General features: G+C 44.8%; 1 protein-coding gene across 2 annotated transcripts in view; it reads right to left on the reverse strand.

Annotated features, from left to right (window-relative positions):
• Positions 1–984: 984 nt before the first annotated feature.
• Positions 985–14,318, reverse strand: part of NFATC1 (nuclear factor of activated T cells 1) — a 120,090-nt gene continuing 106,756 nt past the window's right edge. For both annotated transcript variants that reach the window (XM_059815459.1, XM_059815460.1), the window contains one exon: positions 985–3,510. In XM_059815459.1, the coding sequence (XP_059671442.1) occupies positions 3,461–3,510 (50 nt within the window). In that variant the 3' untranslated portion in view covers positions 985–3,460. The remainder of the gene's footprint in view (positions 3,511–14,318) is intronic.

Here is a 14,318-nt window from a genome sequence, read left to right on the forward strand (position 1 = left end):
GAAGCTGGGTGGGACAGTGAGCAGCGTGTCTCACCCTCTACTCACAGGCCAAGAGACCCAAGGCAGAGAAAGGTCTTCATTCAACAAAGGCTTAAATGTGTGTTTGTGTCTCCTTCTTGACAAAATTTTGACACGTGTTTAAACGCTTACCTAAATCAGGACCGCTGTGGTAGGCATGCTGTCGTACCTACCTACTTCATAACTTGCCTTTGGTCTAGAAAAATCGAAGCGGCTCGGGTTTTCCCAGCGTTTCTGCATGATTTGGCCCATCAGGTGTCACGTGTTGGTACACACCAACGCCCCACCAGATGAGGCGACTAGAACCCCAGACCCGTGTTCAGCCCAGCTCTCACTAAGCGGACACCCTCCTGTCGCCCCGTCGCCTTCGGGGCAGAGCAGCGGAGGGGGACGGGATTCAGGGGGTAAGACCCATCGTACAGATCAGATCCACACATACGCATCTCGTGGCAAGCCATCCCCTCCTGCCAGTCTGTGGGCAGCCCTTGCCTCGCAGGGCTACAAAAGCCTCCAGGCTAACTAAAACGTCTCTTGGATCTACCGCACTGAAGACCGTGGATCCGAAGCCTACCCTTAGCAACCCACGCGTTTCAGAAATAGTTCCAGGGAGAGCAAAAGAAACCGTCGTCCAAGCGATATATACAGATGCAAGTACTTTGTGGCATGATTAATAACGTAGTTTGTTTCACCACTTAAAATTCATCCAGAGGGCTCTTTTTAATAGTCAGAATCATCCCCGGCAAAAGTCTTTTTGAACATACCTCTAAGGACTACGCTAAGTTCAGGGCGCTGTGGCTTTTTTGGTTTTGCTTTGTTTTCAAAAAGGTTTGATGACAACCATTTTCATAAACTGACAGCAACAAGCATAACAGACATACAAAAACAAGATAGCAGTCTCATACGGGAAATATTTCTGCTTTCGTTTTTATTTTATGAATACATATACAAGAGATGCATAATCTTCCATTATCCAGGCTTAAAAGTAACAGGTTGGTTGGTGTTTTGTTTTTTTTTCCAAAATAGCTTAAAGAGGAAAATAAAAATAAGGATGAAGGAGGTGCAACATATCCAAACCATACAGTTGAAAACCTTGCTAAAATTACTGCTGAAATGTGAACGTGTGGAGGGCGTGTCTGTGTGTGTCTCATCCTGTATCGTAAAAGCCTCACCCAAGGTATTTATGTATATGAGTAAAAAAATGCTTTGGCATAACCAGAGATTCCTCCACGCACACTTTGTTGACATTTCTGAAATACTGAGAGAATAAAATCTGAGAATTATATAATCTATCATTTTCTCTCCTTGGCAGCAACGTCTTTAAATGCAGGGGGGAAATGAAGAAGAGTCTGTTGACAAGAGACTTTACTTCTATACTAAGATGGTTATATTAGCAGAATGCAGCAGGATGCAAACAGCTTCAAATAGAGGAGATGGAGATATATATTTTTATATATGTATATAATGTAAAAATGCTTATTTTATATCAGAAAGGAAGATTTGTCAAGATAACATAAAACGAACCACTCTAAGACTAGCTTCCAGCAAAACATTTTGCTTTATTGGATCTCTTTTCTAGCTACAAGTCAAGCTGACATCTGTCAAGCTTTTTAACTTTTCATATGGCAGTCTATAAGAAATGTTTCATGCAATGTCTACAATGCTAAATACAGGGTAAATAACTGGGATTAAACAGGTGAGGAATAACAGACTATTATAATGACCAATAACAGCATATTATGTACAGATAGCCATATTATATTCTCATGTCTTCACAGTAATGTGCAAATATGACAAATATGGCTTTCATTTTTTTTTTTTCCCTAAAGAAAGTAAGACATAATTATACAGACTAATGGTTTAAAACGCTTAGGAGGATTTCACCTTTTTGTGAAACCTGTTCAATCTTCATTGCATGAGGGGTAAGGAGCCACCCCAGCAGGGAGGTGTAGTTCAGGTGTATTTCCAGGAGGGGGCACAGATTCCTAAGGCACAATATTAATGTTAAACATTTTTAATTTAAGTCATGCTATTTTATTTTTGTGGGGTTTTTTGTTGGTTTTTTTTTTGGTTATATGAAATAATAAGTTGTTGCTAGTTATATAATAAGCGGCTGATTGTAAAAAATACAATGTTAAAGGCTACACTACATGCCTACCTGTAGCTCCAGAAACATTAGCTAATCTGAAAACACACTATACAGCGCTGCATATTAAACCTCTGTGGTTTTTTTGGTAATATTCATTTTCATACATGTAGCAGAGAGTTATAAGGCTTCTGCGGAATAATAACATTATAACTGAACAAATATTTTACACTCTTCCATAATGGTATTTACAGTTACTATAACTCATATGTTGTCATTTGGTAAATAACATGTATCTTGTATGCATCCTTCTTGCCTATCTAAAGTGCTTGCTTAACTGCATGAGGAAAGAAAATGCATACCTGCTTTAGGTGCAACAAACCCTCAAAAGAAGTAGCTGAAATAGTTGTTGTGGATCTGAAATGCATTCTCAGAAATTGAAATTATTGCTAAATTCAGTGCCCTCACTAGGCAATCATCTATATTATTTGTCATATATAAATATATGCATATATACTAGTATGTATGTACATGCATACACATTCATCTATCATGTAATAGATAGATTTCAATTTTTTTTGTCCGTCAACCTTTTTTAGTTTGTGCTATTCAACTCACTTGTGCTATGACTGAAGCCAGATTAAAATCAAAGTCTTAACATGCTACTACTAACAACCCTATGATTCATTAGCACATAATAAAGACAATATGCAAAAGAAAGCTGAGATGATGACAAATCGGGAGGCTTTTGAAATGCACTGAGAATAAGGCAATAGGCTGTACATTACAGCAGAGGAAAAGCCGAAGAAATTCTGGAATTCATAAACGCATCTTACTGGAGCAGGGATTGCTCTCCCTACTTTGCTGCAGAGTCCTACGCTTTTTTTTCCAATATCGCTCTCCAGAATGCAAGCTTTATAGTTTCTGCACCTACCAACACTTTTAAGGGTAGCAAATCCAAAGCTATTAAAAATGCCCTGATGCCACAACCTGGTAAAATAAGGCACTTCCAGGGCTGTATTCCAGCGGTGCCATGCCAAAAAGATTAGCACTGGGAAGAAGCACTCAGATTTTGCCGAGTTTCCTAGTTTTGTCCCATGAAATGCGCCGTCTCGGAGCGTACTCCCTCCTTTTTCTTTTGAGATGATTTTCTTTAAAGAAGCTGTTTCGTCAGTTGAAGTTGAGGAGCTACTTCTTTGTAAGCAAGAGGTAAATCTTCAGTTCCTGACATTCAGTAAGGTGGAAGATCAGAGCGGTACCAGGCAACGTCTTCAGTTCATTCGGTATCTCTCTACTCGAGCTGACACGCCAGCTAAGTCCAAAGTGTGTGTGGATTTCCTACTAGGCCCATACTGAAAGCTATGAATGCACATTGGTACTGGAAAGGTCATTCCTTATAATTTCATTTACTGCAAAGAAAGAAGACAAGAGAAAAGGAATCGATTAGCATCCCGCCGCTGCAGGCAGGTCTCTTCAGCACACAGCCCCCCAAACTTGCATCCGTGCCTTGACGGCTTCAGTACAGCTCTGAACAGTACGTGAAACGTCACGAGATAGCTAGTGCAGGCTGATCACAGTGCAAAACAGCAGGATTAACCAAGGTTATTAACATGCTAAATACTGTGTAAAACCAGACATCACAAGAACAGCAGCATCCTGGATCCTCGATTGCATCAAACATATTTAACATTTCAAATCAGTTACAGATAAAACATTTCATTTGCTCTAGAACCGGCTTGGAAACGTAAAGCAAAGAGAACCACAGGAAATTTTAGAATAATCTACCCCTTCCTTAAAAAGAGCTGTTCGGAAAGTATGTTAGCCGTGGTAGGTGCTGATGGCAGAAAGCTGCCAGCCACTGAACCTGGGTACATGCAGCTGCAATCCCTAGATAGAATACGACTTCACGTGCTGATTTTTTTCCACCGTGGGATGATACTAGGGGAAAAAAAAAAAAAGAAGAAGAAGAGATGAAACTGCTGCGTGCTCGCCCATTCCCTGGAGCTGGTAACACACGTGAATATATACCCTTCTTTCGTGGTGACCAACACACTGGACACACAGTCTTCACTCCTATCCGCACAGACAGATGGGAGGGATGAGCAAGTTAAAACCCTTGGTAGGAGTCAGAGAAAAGAATAAACAAGGTCCGCTATCTCAGCATCAGCCAGTCAGACTGCATCTCCACTGATAAAGTGTTGTTTTCTTTATTCACGAGTCTTCTTTCATTCTTTTCCCCCTCCCCTGCCGATCAGCAAGCAACCCGGTTTCCCACACTCCAGTTATGTCCATTTATCAGCTTGTGATTTTTGGCAGATGGACGGGAAATGACTGAACCTGGCAAAGGCCATCTACAGTGGACTACACAACATCCCTTTTATTTCCACCCCACCTCCCCGCAGCAACTGCCACCACCTGATTTACATGAAGATAGACAAAATGCCATCAGTAGGGCTATCACTGCTTCTGAGTTTCCCTAACATTGCTGGGAGTGGGAAACACATGCCCACGTCATGGAAGCACCACGGAAAAGCCCACGTTTTTCCTTTCCCCATGGGCTGCTGTTCACAGCCATCCAGATAACTTCACGTGTTTACTGGAAAAGACCAAGCCTGTCTAAAACCAACTTCCTGAAGCAATTAGTTGGGGGTTTTTTTCTGTGTTTTTTTCTTTTTTTTTTTTTTCTGCAGACCTATTGCCCATTTAGTAATTGCAGCCCATGAATCAGTCAGGATTTGTGTCACAGGTCCTGGCCACCAAAACCACTTCTACCAATGGATACGCACACCATACTTCAGAAAGGAAATATCAGTTGTGTTTGTAACTACCTATTTATGGCAGCAAACTAAGAGCGGTATGGAAATGAGATGTGAAGACAAAGCAGTTCTTTCTCTTGAGAGTGCCGTGGACTTCATCTTTAATATTATCAAAGAGCAGACACAAATTCAAGCAGCCAGCCCTGCTCCGTGACAAAGACCGCCCTGCATGCATCTGAACGCGGCGAGAAGCGCTACCCCATTTACATGCTCCCGACAGCTTTCGGGACTGAGTCTCTGCCTTGAACGCAAACGGCGCACTTCTGTGGGATGATTTTTCCATGATGCTTTTGTAAGAGAGTTTCTCTGATAAACTTCTGAAAGCAACATTGGGTATGCAGCAAAAACACACGGCGATATCTTGGTCTTGAGCGTTGACAATGAAAATAAATCCTCATATGGGGTGTCACAGTTTTGCTAACTTTCCCTCAAAGTTTCTGTTACACCAAATAAAATTAAGATACTACTCAAAGGCAATCCTCAGTCTCTGTACAGGTAGGGCTTAGACACATTAAATATCTAATCTTCACAGTAAAATGTGAACATAAGTATCACCAGTATTTCACAGCTGGGGACAGGGAGGTGGAAAAGCTGAGGAGCTCCCCACCTCAGTCATGATCAGCACTCGGGTATCTCGAATCTCAGACTAATGCTATAGCACAGGCTGAGGGACTCTGGCTTGATTCATTCAGTAAAACTTTCAGAAGTAACATCCCCCAGCCCGCCAGCCCATGCTTTCCCCTATTAAAGTATTATTTCCCCTATTTTCCCCTATAAAAGTATTTTGGAAGCAACTTGATGACGTGAGGGTCTAAGAGCCAAAGGACCATCTTGAAAATGGGCTTAGGCACTCAGAGGCTGCACTTTCCGGCCACGCTGGGTACCCTCAGCTGAACCCTCTGTCACTCAGCGCTGGAGGACACATGGCTTGCCCCGGGGATGATGTGACTTCTTATCCTTTCAGCTGGGAGACCACCTGCCCTTGGCTCAGCCCATGAGACTGCTGCGGTCCTTCGGTCAGCTCTCAGCAGCCAAACCAATCTGTCCCCAGCTGAAATCACTCGTAATTTTGTTATCGACTCCCACAGGATAGAGATTAGACCTTCGGCTTCATTGCTCATTTTTATTATACGTTACTTTCTTAACAGAGGTGGACTTCTGCTACCTTGATGAGCAGCAGTCAAGTCTGGCGTCCTCGTGGAACAACATCGGAGAGCTGTTCAACAACAGTCACTACACAATGTCAGCACGGACTCGCTAACTGACCCTCAACCACAGTGCACCCTTTGCCGCCAGATCTCACAATCAAACGGGGCCAAAATAGCCAAAAGGATGTTCAACACCTCTCTCATCCATGGCAGCCCACGGACTCAGACGCAGGTCTCTCTATTTCGCTGTCGCTTGTTCCCCTTTACCCACCGCAGCGCTGAAAATGCAAAAAATCCCAATAACGCAGTGGAAAAAACCTGCAGAGAGGGACAAGGGTGCCAGCACAAGGCCCAGGTGGGGCAATACGTAATCCAGCAAAGCAGCCGATCTTGCAGAGGCAGACTGCTAGCAGAGAGCACTAAACACGAGAGCTGAAAGGGGAAGTGTGCCGAGAGCGGGCTTTCCCTCGCTGCCCGCCAAGGCACCTGAGGCTGGAAGGAAAACCCTCCGGCGGGTGGGAACGGGGGGAAACCAGGCAGCAAGCAGACGTGAAGCACGCTGGGTGATGCTCACTGGGTTCGGCTGGAAGGATGCTCCCCGCCACCTCCAGCTGCATGGTCTAGCACTCCCATGAAGACACTCCTCTCTCCTTCCAGGTCTGAGAAACAGACACTGGGGGAAAATTTGCTGGGGGGAAAATGCAGCTTTGGGTCGGTCAAAATGACATGAAAATACGGACTACACTTCGCAAATAGTTTCAAATGTCTTTAGCATCAATCGGAAATTTTTTATTTCAAATTTCTGGAAAATTTGCTTCTTTTAATACTCCAAAACATACAAACATTTTTGTTGCATGTTAGGAAATGTTTTATTTTGGATCTAATGGAATGTTTTGGAATGGTTTGTTTGACCCAAAACTGATTTTTTTCTTTTGGCAAGAAACCATCAAATATTCTTGTTGTAGTTTGACCCAAGATTGTCCTTCCCAACAGCAAATCAAAAATTGTTATGGAAGCACAGCTCTGCTGAAGCACCCTGTATGTCCGTCCGTACCAGTGCCGCATCTACCATAACGGCCAGTAGCCAATTCTTTGGGAAAGAGCATAGGAACCAGCCACACCTCCAGTGATGCTTTCTCAGTACACCTTTATCTGCTGGAGGGCTTCATGAGCAAGAGGAGGTCTGCATCCTTGTTTCTAGTGAACTCTGATGAACTCTCTTCCATGAAGTTTTCTAATAACTCTCTGAACCTGTTTTGGCCTTCACGGTTTCCTGCAGCAACAGGTTCCACTGTTTAAGGATGTGCTGGTGGAAAAAGTACTTTTTTTTGGTTTAAATTTGTTTCTTGATAATTTCATTTGTGTGTCATGCAAATGAGCTTATCGTTCCCCGTTCACCATCTCCTTTGTCATCCATCACACTCCTTCCCCTTGGAATCCTCAGGGCTCCACTCAGTCCTCTAGCACCGCTGCAGAACTCCCCAGAAAGGTAAGATATACTGCTCGTGCAGAGAAAATAATTGGTATTTCTCCCTTTGTTCCCACCTTTCTAACAAAATATTTATTATATAATTGAGGCAAGTCAGCTGGTTGTTGTCTTGAATGCTCAAGCTTTGGCTTACAAACCTGTTACTACAAGAGGATTGTGTGTGCTCCACCGAACAGCAGCCTTCAGTGCAAGCAGTACTTTGGCCTGGGTTTGAGTTTCATTCCTAAAGCAAATGCCGGTCTTTGATTCTGCTGCTGCTTGGATACGCATCCATTCACGTCTGCAGTACCATTCCAGGAGTAGTTGTGTTTTGAATGAGCGCAACATTTTTCAAAGAAAGGCTTAACATTCATTTTTAAAACACCATAACCCTAGTACTGAAAAAGACCCATTTTATAGACAGGACAAGATGAGACCCAAAGAATTACCTGGCTTGCTGGAGGCCCTACATACAGTTCAGCAGCAGATCTGGAATAGCATGCAAGAAGTTTAGTTTTCAATGCCTAAATTAGCACAACACTTCCCTTAAAGCAACAGGTTGATCCCTATCAGATCAAACAGCTGAGTACAATGATTTACAGCACCTTTGTCATCAGATTTTTTTCACTGTTTTTCTGCTGGCTTTGGGGAGGGGACGGCCACTGTTGCTTTTACAACTAACACCTACAGTTCCCCACAATGCCTTCCCTCACTGGTATTTTCCATTGTCACGTTCAGCTTTTCCACTGACAAAGTCAAAAAAATAATAGTGCTGAGAAATGCAGGTAACACGTGACCTCTCTACCTGTCAAGGAGTCTGAAAGAGGAACCTTTCCTTTGCTAAACAGCAGATGCCACGGTAGCAGGATGTGGTGAGCTGTTACACCACATTTTAGTTTAATAAGGAGTTTTTTCTTCTTGTATTTAATTTTGCTTTAAAATGCCCTTGCAATGGAAATTTCTGCTTTACTAATTAGCAAAATCAGTGTCTTACCGATGCAACAGTTTGGGTTCCTGCACGGAACAGGACAACCAGATATATCTGAACAAATGTGGGTTCCATATATAGATGTGAACTTCATAGGAAATGGAGTATTTTTAACATTTGGTGGCTGTACATGGATTCCATCAACTGGCAAAACTTTACATTTCTGCAGACTTCTGCTTTCCTTGTATCTGACTACTAATATGGATAACATTGTGGCCTTTTGTTTTAATAAAATACCTGTTCTTCTGAGACAAAAAGTCCTGCCTTCCAGCTCAGATACTGATCCCACTCAGATCAAAGAAGTTACGGTGGTGCAGGGAGTGGGGAGAAGGCACACGCAGGGGGTTTCCACAGCTGGGGAGCTCTTTGGGGCTACGAACACGAGAGCTCGGAAGACTTCACACTCCTAAAGGTGAATGTTCCCAAGAGTCTGAAAAAATGGAAGGTGAGCTGAGAGCCATGGTCAGACCCACAGTTGTAAAGAGCTGAGTCTACAGTTTTCGGAGGGAACGATGGCACTTTTGAAAACATATCCCACCTCTGTTCACTTTGTTAGCGGTAACCCAGTTTCTGGCTGGGTTAAGCCGCTGTCTCTTCACATATAGCACACCGAAGGCTGCGGAAGTCAACGACCATCCTTCCATTGACTTCAGCCCACTTCAGCAGCAGCCCAGAGAGGTCCCTACACGGAGACTGAGTAGCGGAGCTGTGGGTTGTATTTACTGTTGTGCCCCTTTCTGACTGCACGCTTCTCTTTCACAAGCGAGCTTCGCAGCTCTCCGCTCCACTCTTTTTTTTAAGGGGCGTGATAGAGGTTTTGCGCCGAGTTGACAGCTTGTGACTCACCGGACATGTACCTGTCCCCGTTCCTGCATAAACAGCGACAGCGTCAGCTCGGTTCCTTCGGGATGGTTTTTCATTTCCTTATCAATAGGAAGAGCTGCACGGCATGTCCCAAGACATCTAGGCCTTCGGGGTCATGTCAAGCTTTTTTCCACAGCTGACTAACCAACCTTTGCTTGTTACTTCATGTCCACCTGCGACTGCTGGGGACCATCGTCTCTACCATGGAGCAGAACCAAAGCAGGAGGTTCAGATGCCGTAATGCTCTCTTGCCGAAAAGGAACAAAAGCAACCTGCTCTGACTGGTGCTCGTGTCATGGAAAGTACAAGTAACACCAGCTGCATCTTTCAAGCTACACGTGTGAAAAGCCCGTGTGAAATTACGCCCGGATTCTGCTGCGTCCGGACAACAACGCTTCATCTTTCAGGTGGGTGCAACTGCCCGAGCAAGGGGGTGCCATGTTTGGATACCACGTTTGGATACCACGTTTGGACCATGTTTGACACGGGTCAAACCGCACGGCTAGGTGTCACATTTGAGCAATCTTCAGAAAAGAGCAGCAGTCCTGAAAGCAAAACTGCCTCAGTTGGGCTTATCGTTTTTGCCCTCCAGCAGAATTTACTAGCTCAGGTCAAGCCTTACGTCGGTACAACTACAGCAACTCCCAGGTCAGGGATCTCGCCACATACCTCATTGCACAGCGCGCGTGTACCCCGAAGCGCTCTGAATTTCCACTGTTGGCAACAGCTCACTGCTTCCGAGCATCATGGAGCGGGGACTGTGTTTTCCTCTCCGCCAGGTACAGCTCTGACCACACTGTCACTATTCAGCATATGAACGGGGACAGGGAAACATAACTCTGGAGTGAGTCTATGAGGTTGACGCTGACACCATGCTACCTGTAGTAATGCTTCGTAGTATGACGTTCACTTTGCGGTCCATAATTACTGCCCTCGGATTTTTCCACCAGCGATGCCACATCTTGCTCCATCAGGCTCCTGTGCTCTCATATGCCCTTCATTTCAGGTGAAATGCCACATATTATCACCAATGAAGAGGAATTCAAAGTCGCAAACGAATGCAGAGGAAGCAGCAATACAGAAGGAAAAAATGTTTTCCCTTATCTCCATGTACAGATTTTATTTAAAGAGAAAAATGCCTAAATATAGACACATATACAGAGGGTAAAGAAGTGACATTCCTGGTATAAACTCCATCGCATGAGTGAAATCCTACAGTTTTTATCAGGGTACCTACTTCCTCACTATCAATAAGCAGCACTCCTTTCTGACATATGAAAGCTGCAACAAAGAACATAGAATTTTTACTTAAATCACTGAAAAAAAATAGGGCTGTCTTAGAGAAGTTCTTTTTTCAAAGCTAGTCAGTATTGTCCTGTGAATAAGAAAAAAACCCCAAAAACAGCGATACAAATTCCTGAGGTGCCAGCCTGTAATGTGAAACTATAGATCACGTTAAAGCTTACTGAATTAAAAACCAAACAAAACAAGTCTTGTGAAGCAATGGAAAATATAACTTCACACGTTCCATAAAGAACTCAGATCTTGTATTACCTCAGGTGTCCTGGATGTGTTCAAACCTTAAACTTATTTTTATCTGTTTAATCATAATGAGACACCACCACAGGGCATGCTATTTTTGGAGACAGCGAACAGGACAGTGGAGCAAGTGAGTGACAATAAGTAGCAGGTTTTAATAAAACATGATCCTCCCATACGAACATTGGCTTGGCACGACGGACGGTATTGTTGTGCATGACAGCCGTTAACGTGGAGTCATTTTCCTACCTGCTCTACCCTCTGCCTTATCGAGCTCAACAACTCTGAATCCCCCAGAATCTCCCACGGCGGCTGCGCCGCGGAGGGCTAATGGGAAAGGTTCCTCGCTGCAGTGCGATGACAGCGCTGCGTGGCAGTCGTTTAACTGGGGCTCTTGACTGGGTGCCCAGACTAAATGAGTCCCATCCTATCGCACCAAAACTCCTGGGTCTGGATTTTCTTCATCCCTCCCATATGCATATCCAGGAATGCCCCGCCTCTCTTGCTCTGCAAACACTTAGGGATGAATTCCCCGGCTGTTGGGAATCAGGGCAGGAATCAGCAAAGCCACAGTCATTCCCAACACACTGGGGCCTAAACTTCAGCTCATTTTTACTCTCAATCTGAGGGTGGCTGCGCTCAACCTGGTTTAGCTTTTATACCAAAGAATCAGAGAGTCAAGAGGAATTTTCAGTAGCCCTCCCTAAGCCCAACCTTGCCTGGAGCAGCCGGGGTTTGGGCTGCGCGGAGGCTGCAGGATCTGCCCCGGTACAATGCAAGCCGTGTTTGACACACACACGCGCGCGTCAGGGTAGGGCTGGGCAATGGACAAATAAACCACATTTTAATCAAAATTATGTGTTTACATTCCTAAGAGCATCTGTAAGGGCAACAAAACAGACGTATTTTATGTTTTACACAAAATTTCCACATGAAGGAAGAACTACGCAAATGTTACCTAAGGCAGCCAAAACCCGAGGTCGGTACTGCTGGAAGCTTTGCGGGTACCAGTCAAGAAGGAATAAGAAAGAGCATCCACCGCCCTGATAGAGACAACAGAAATTTGCCTGCGCCATAAGAAACGCAGTAATACAAAGTGATCCTGGCGATCACTTTTACTTTCCAGTTTAGCGCCCAACAGTAGAAGAGTGCCGTCGGACCCCGGCATTCAAACTCATGAATCATGCCCTGAAACATGACGAGAGTGGATTCAAAATCGAAACAAATTTAAAGCAATTCTGCATTTGCCTTTTTTTTTAGCCTCCAGACATCTCTGGCAGCATTTATTAAACCCTGACTTACAGAAATGAAACTTCCTTTTTTCCTGTTTACTCTCATATTCCTGACCCCATCCCACATGGTTTGCTGTACCTCACAACTGGCAGTCAACCACCGCGTGGGCAACGCTTGAGAGGCACGGGTCTCAAAGTACCCCACGGCGAGAAAAGCAATGTTAAAGCCCTCCTGATGGCCCCAAGGGCTGGCAGCTCCCCAAGCTTACAGGCAGTGACCGGGAGAGGGGGAGCGGGTCTGGACCATGCTGCAAAGCCCTCAGCCCAATGCTGGAGGCTGCTCCTTGGGGAGCTCCTGCCCTACCCAAGGAGCCTCTCACACGCAAGCATCCAGCCCGGCACCGGCGATGTCTGCCGGCAGCCGGTACCAGCCTTGGCACCTCACATGGCAATCCCGTATCAGGCCAGACCTTTCCACGTAACGCAAGAAGGGGTTTCGCCACGTGCTGGAAAAGTGACAGCTTAGCTGTAGGAAAAATAATTCTGGGGGTGCAGGAGGAAAAAGGGCAGCAAGAGAGGATTCATAATCTCTGTGACTTACTGATTTCAGAGTTTAAAAAAAGCCAAATAAGACTGAATTTCTCTATCGATTATACAATTATTAATCTTTTTAGAAGCTTTTCCAACATTGCACATAATGAGCAATTCATCAAAGCATATTAGGTGCCACAGAAGTTGCATTCAATATAAAGGAGTCATTAAGTTTCTTGTAATTGCACATTACTGAACCTTTTGTTAGTTCTAAATCAAATCAATGGGATGTGCACGTATGCTCTTTAATTGACTTTATGTAATAATAGCGTGGCCCCCAGTGATCATCTGGAACCCTCCAAAATGAGCCACCTTGCGCTGCTGTTCATAAAAAAACCAGCTCGTGTGCAGCTGGGCATATCAAATAAAGCAAAGAAATAATGAATGGAAGAAAGAAAGAAGCACCTTGGGCCACAAAGGAGTATTTGCTGAGTGCCCATTTCCTTCCACGGCAGAGAACGGCCAAGAGACTCAGCTCTTCTTCCACTCAACCAGCCTCAAAGTCTGATGGCCTTCAGTAGGAGTAACATTGGGTCTTGACACTAAAAGTGTCCTGGAGATAGGTTAAAACAGGGTCTGTCTGATCTGTTTCTGAGCAAGGAAGGTTGTTTTTTTTAAATGGACCCTATTTGCCCTGTTATCACCACATTCATCACCTCTTTCCTTTATAGCCCTTTTCCTCAGCCAGCCTCAAAGCGTGTGCTAAACAGAAAAGATCAATGCTATTATTCACATCACCTAGCAAAGAGGGCACTGAGGCAGGGACAACACGAGGACGCCGCCGCGTATACAATACACGATGTGCCTGTGTGCTGCTTTGGGGGCCAACTACCGTTGGGCCACATTCCCACCTAGGCTGCAGTGAAGGCTGAGCTTTGTTTGCTAACCCCTATTTCTCAGGATTTCTGCTCAGGCAGATAAAATGATGGCCATGCGATGACTCAGTGAGTGGCCACATGCTGCTTGATGGAAGAGAAAGGCTGGGTGGGGCTAATAAAATGTTTAACGTGTTTGATAAGGGAAAAGAAATCCACCCACCAGCCCGCTGAGGGCTAGGCTGGGAAAGGTCGCGCTAGCTGGGGGAAATCCTTAGGTGATGGAACATGGCTGCTAATCTTCAGCAGCGGGCACGGAAGCAGGGCTAGCTCTGGGAATTTGCACTGCTGGCTGTAAACACCCTGCAAAAAAACCGATGCAGGCAAATCGTCTTGCGGTAAATTTGCTTGTGGCATGATGACCTGGCCACCACCATAATGCGAGCTGTATGTAATGCCATAGGGTTTTATTTTAACCACAGCAGCATCTGCTGCTGAAGGATGCTGCAGTACAAAGAGGAATGCACATCCTCTCCGTCGCGGCTCCTTGGAGAAGAGCGCTGGCAGTGGTCAATGATACTCTTGTGTTGGTTTTGCACCACACCAACTGCACTACATAAAGACCTTTTTGTGACAAAGCTCTCATCCAGTTTGATTGGGAAGGTTTGATCCAAAGGCTGATTGAGTGGAGCCACCCTGGAGACATATCAATGCAAGCTGGGCCATGGTGGGGAAACCACCAGCTGGGTGTTATTA

The sequence above is a fragment of the Gavia stellata genome, chromosome 3 (genome assembly GCF_030936135.1).
Source record: "Gavia stellata isolate bGavSte3 chromosome 3, bGavSte3.hap2, whole genome shotgun sequence".
NCBI classification, from domain to species: domain Eukaryota; kingdom Metazoa; phylum Chordata; class Aves; order Gaviiformes; family Gaviidae; genus Gavia; species Gavia stellata.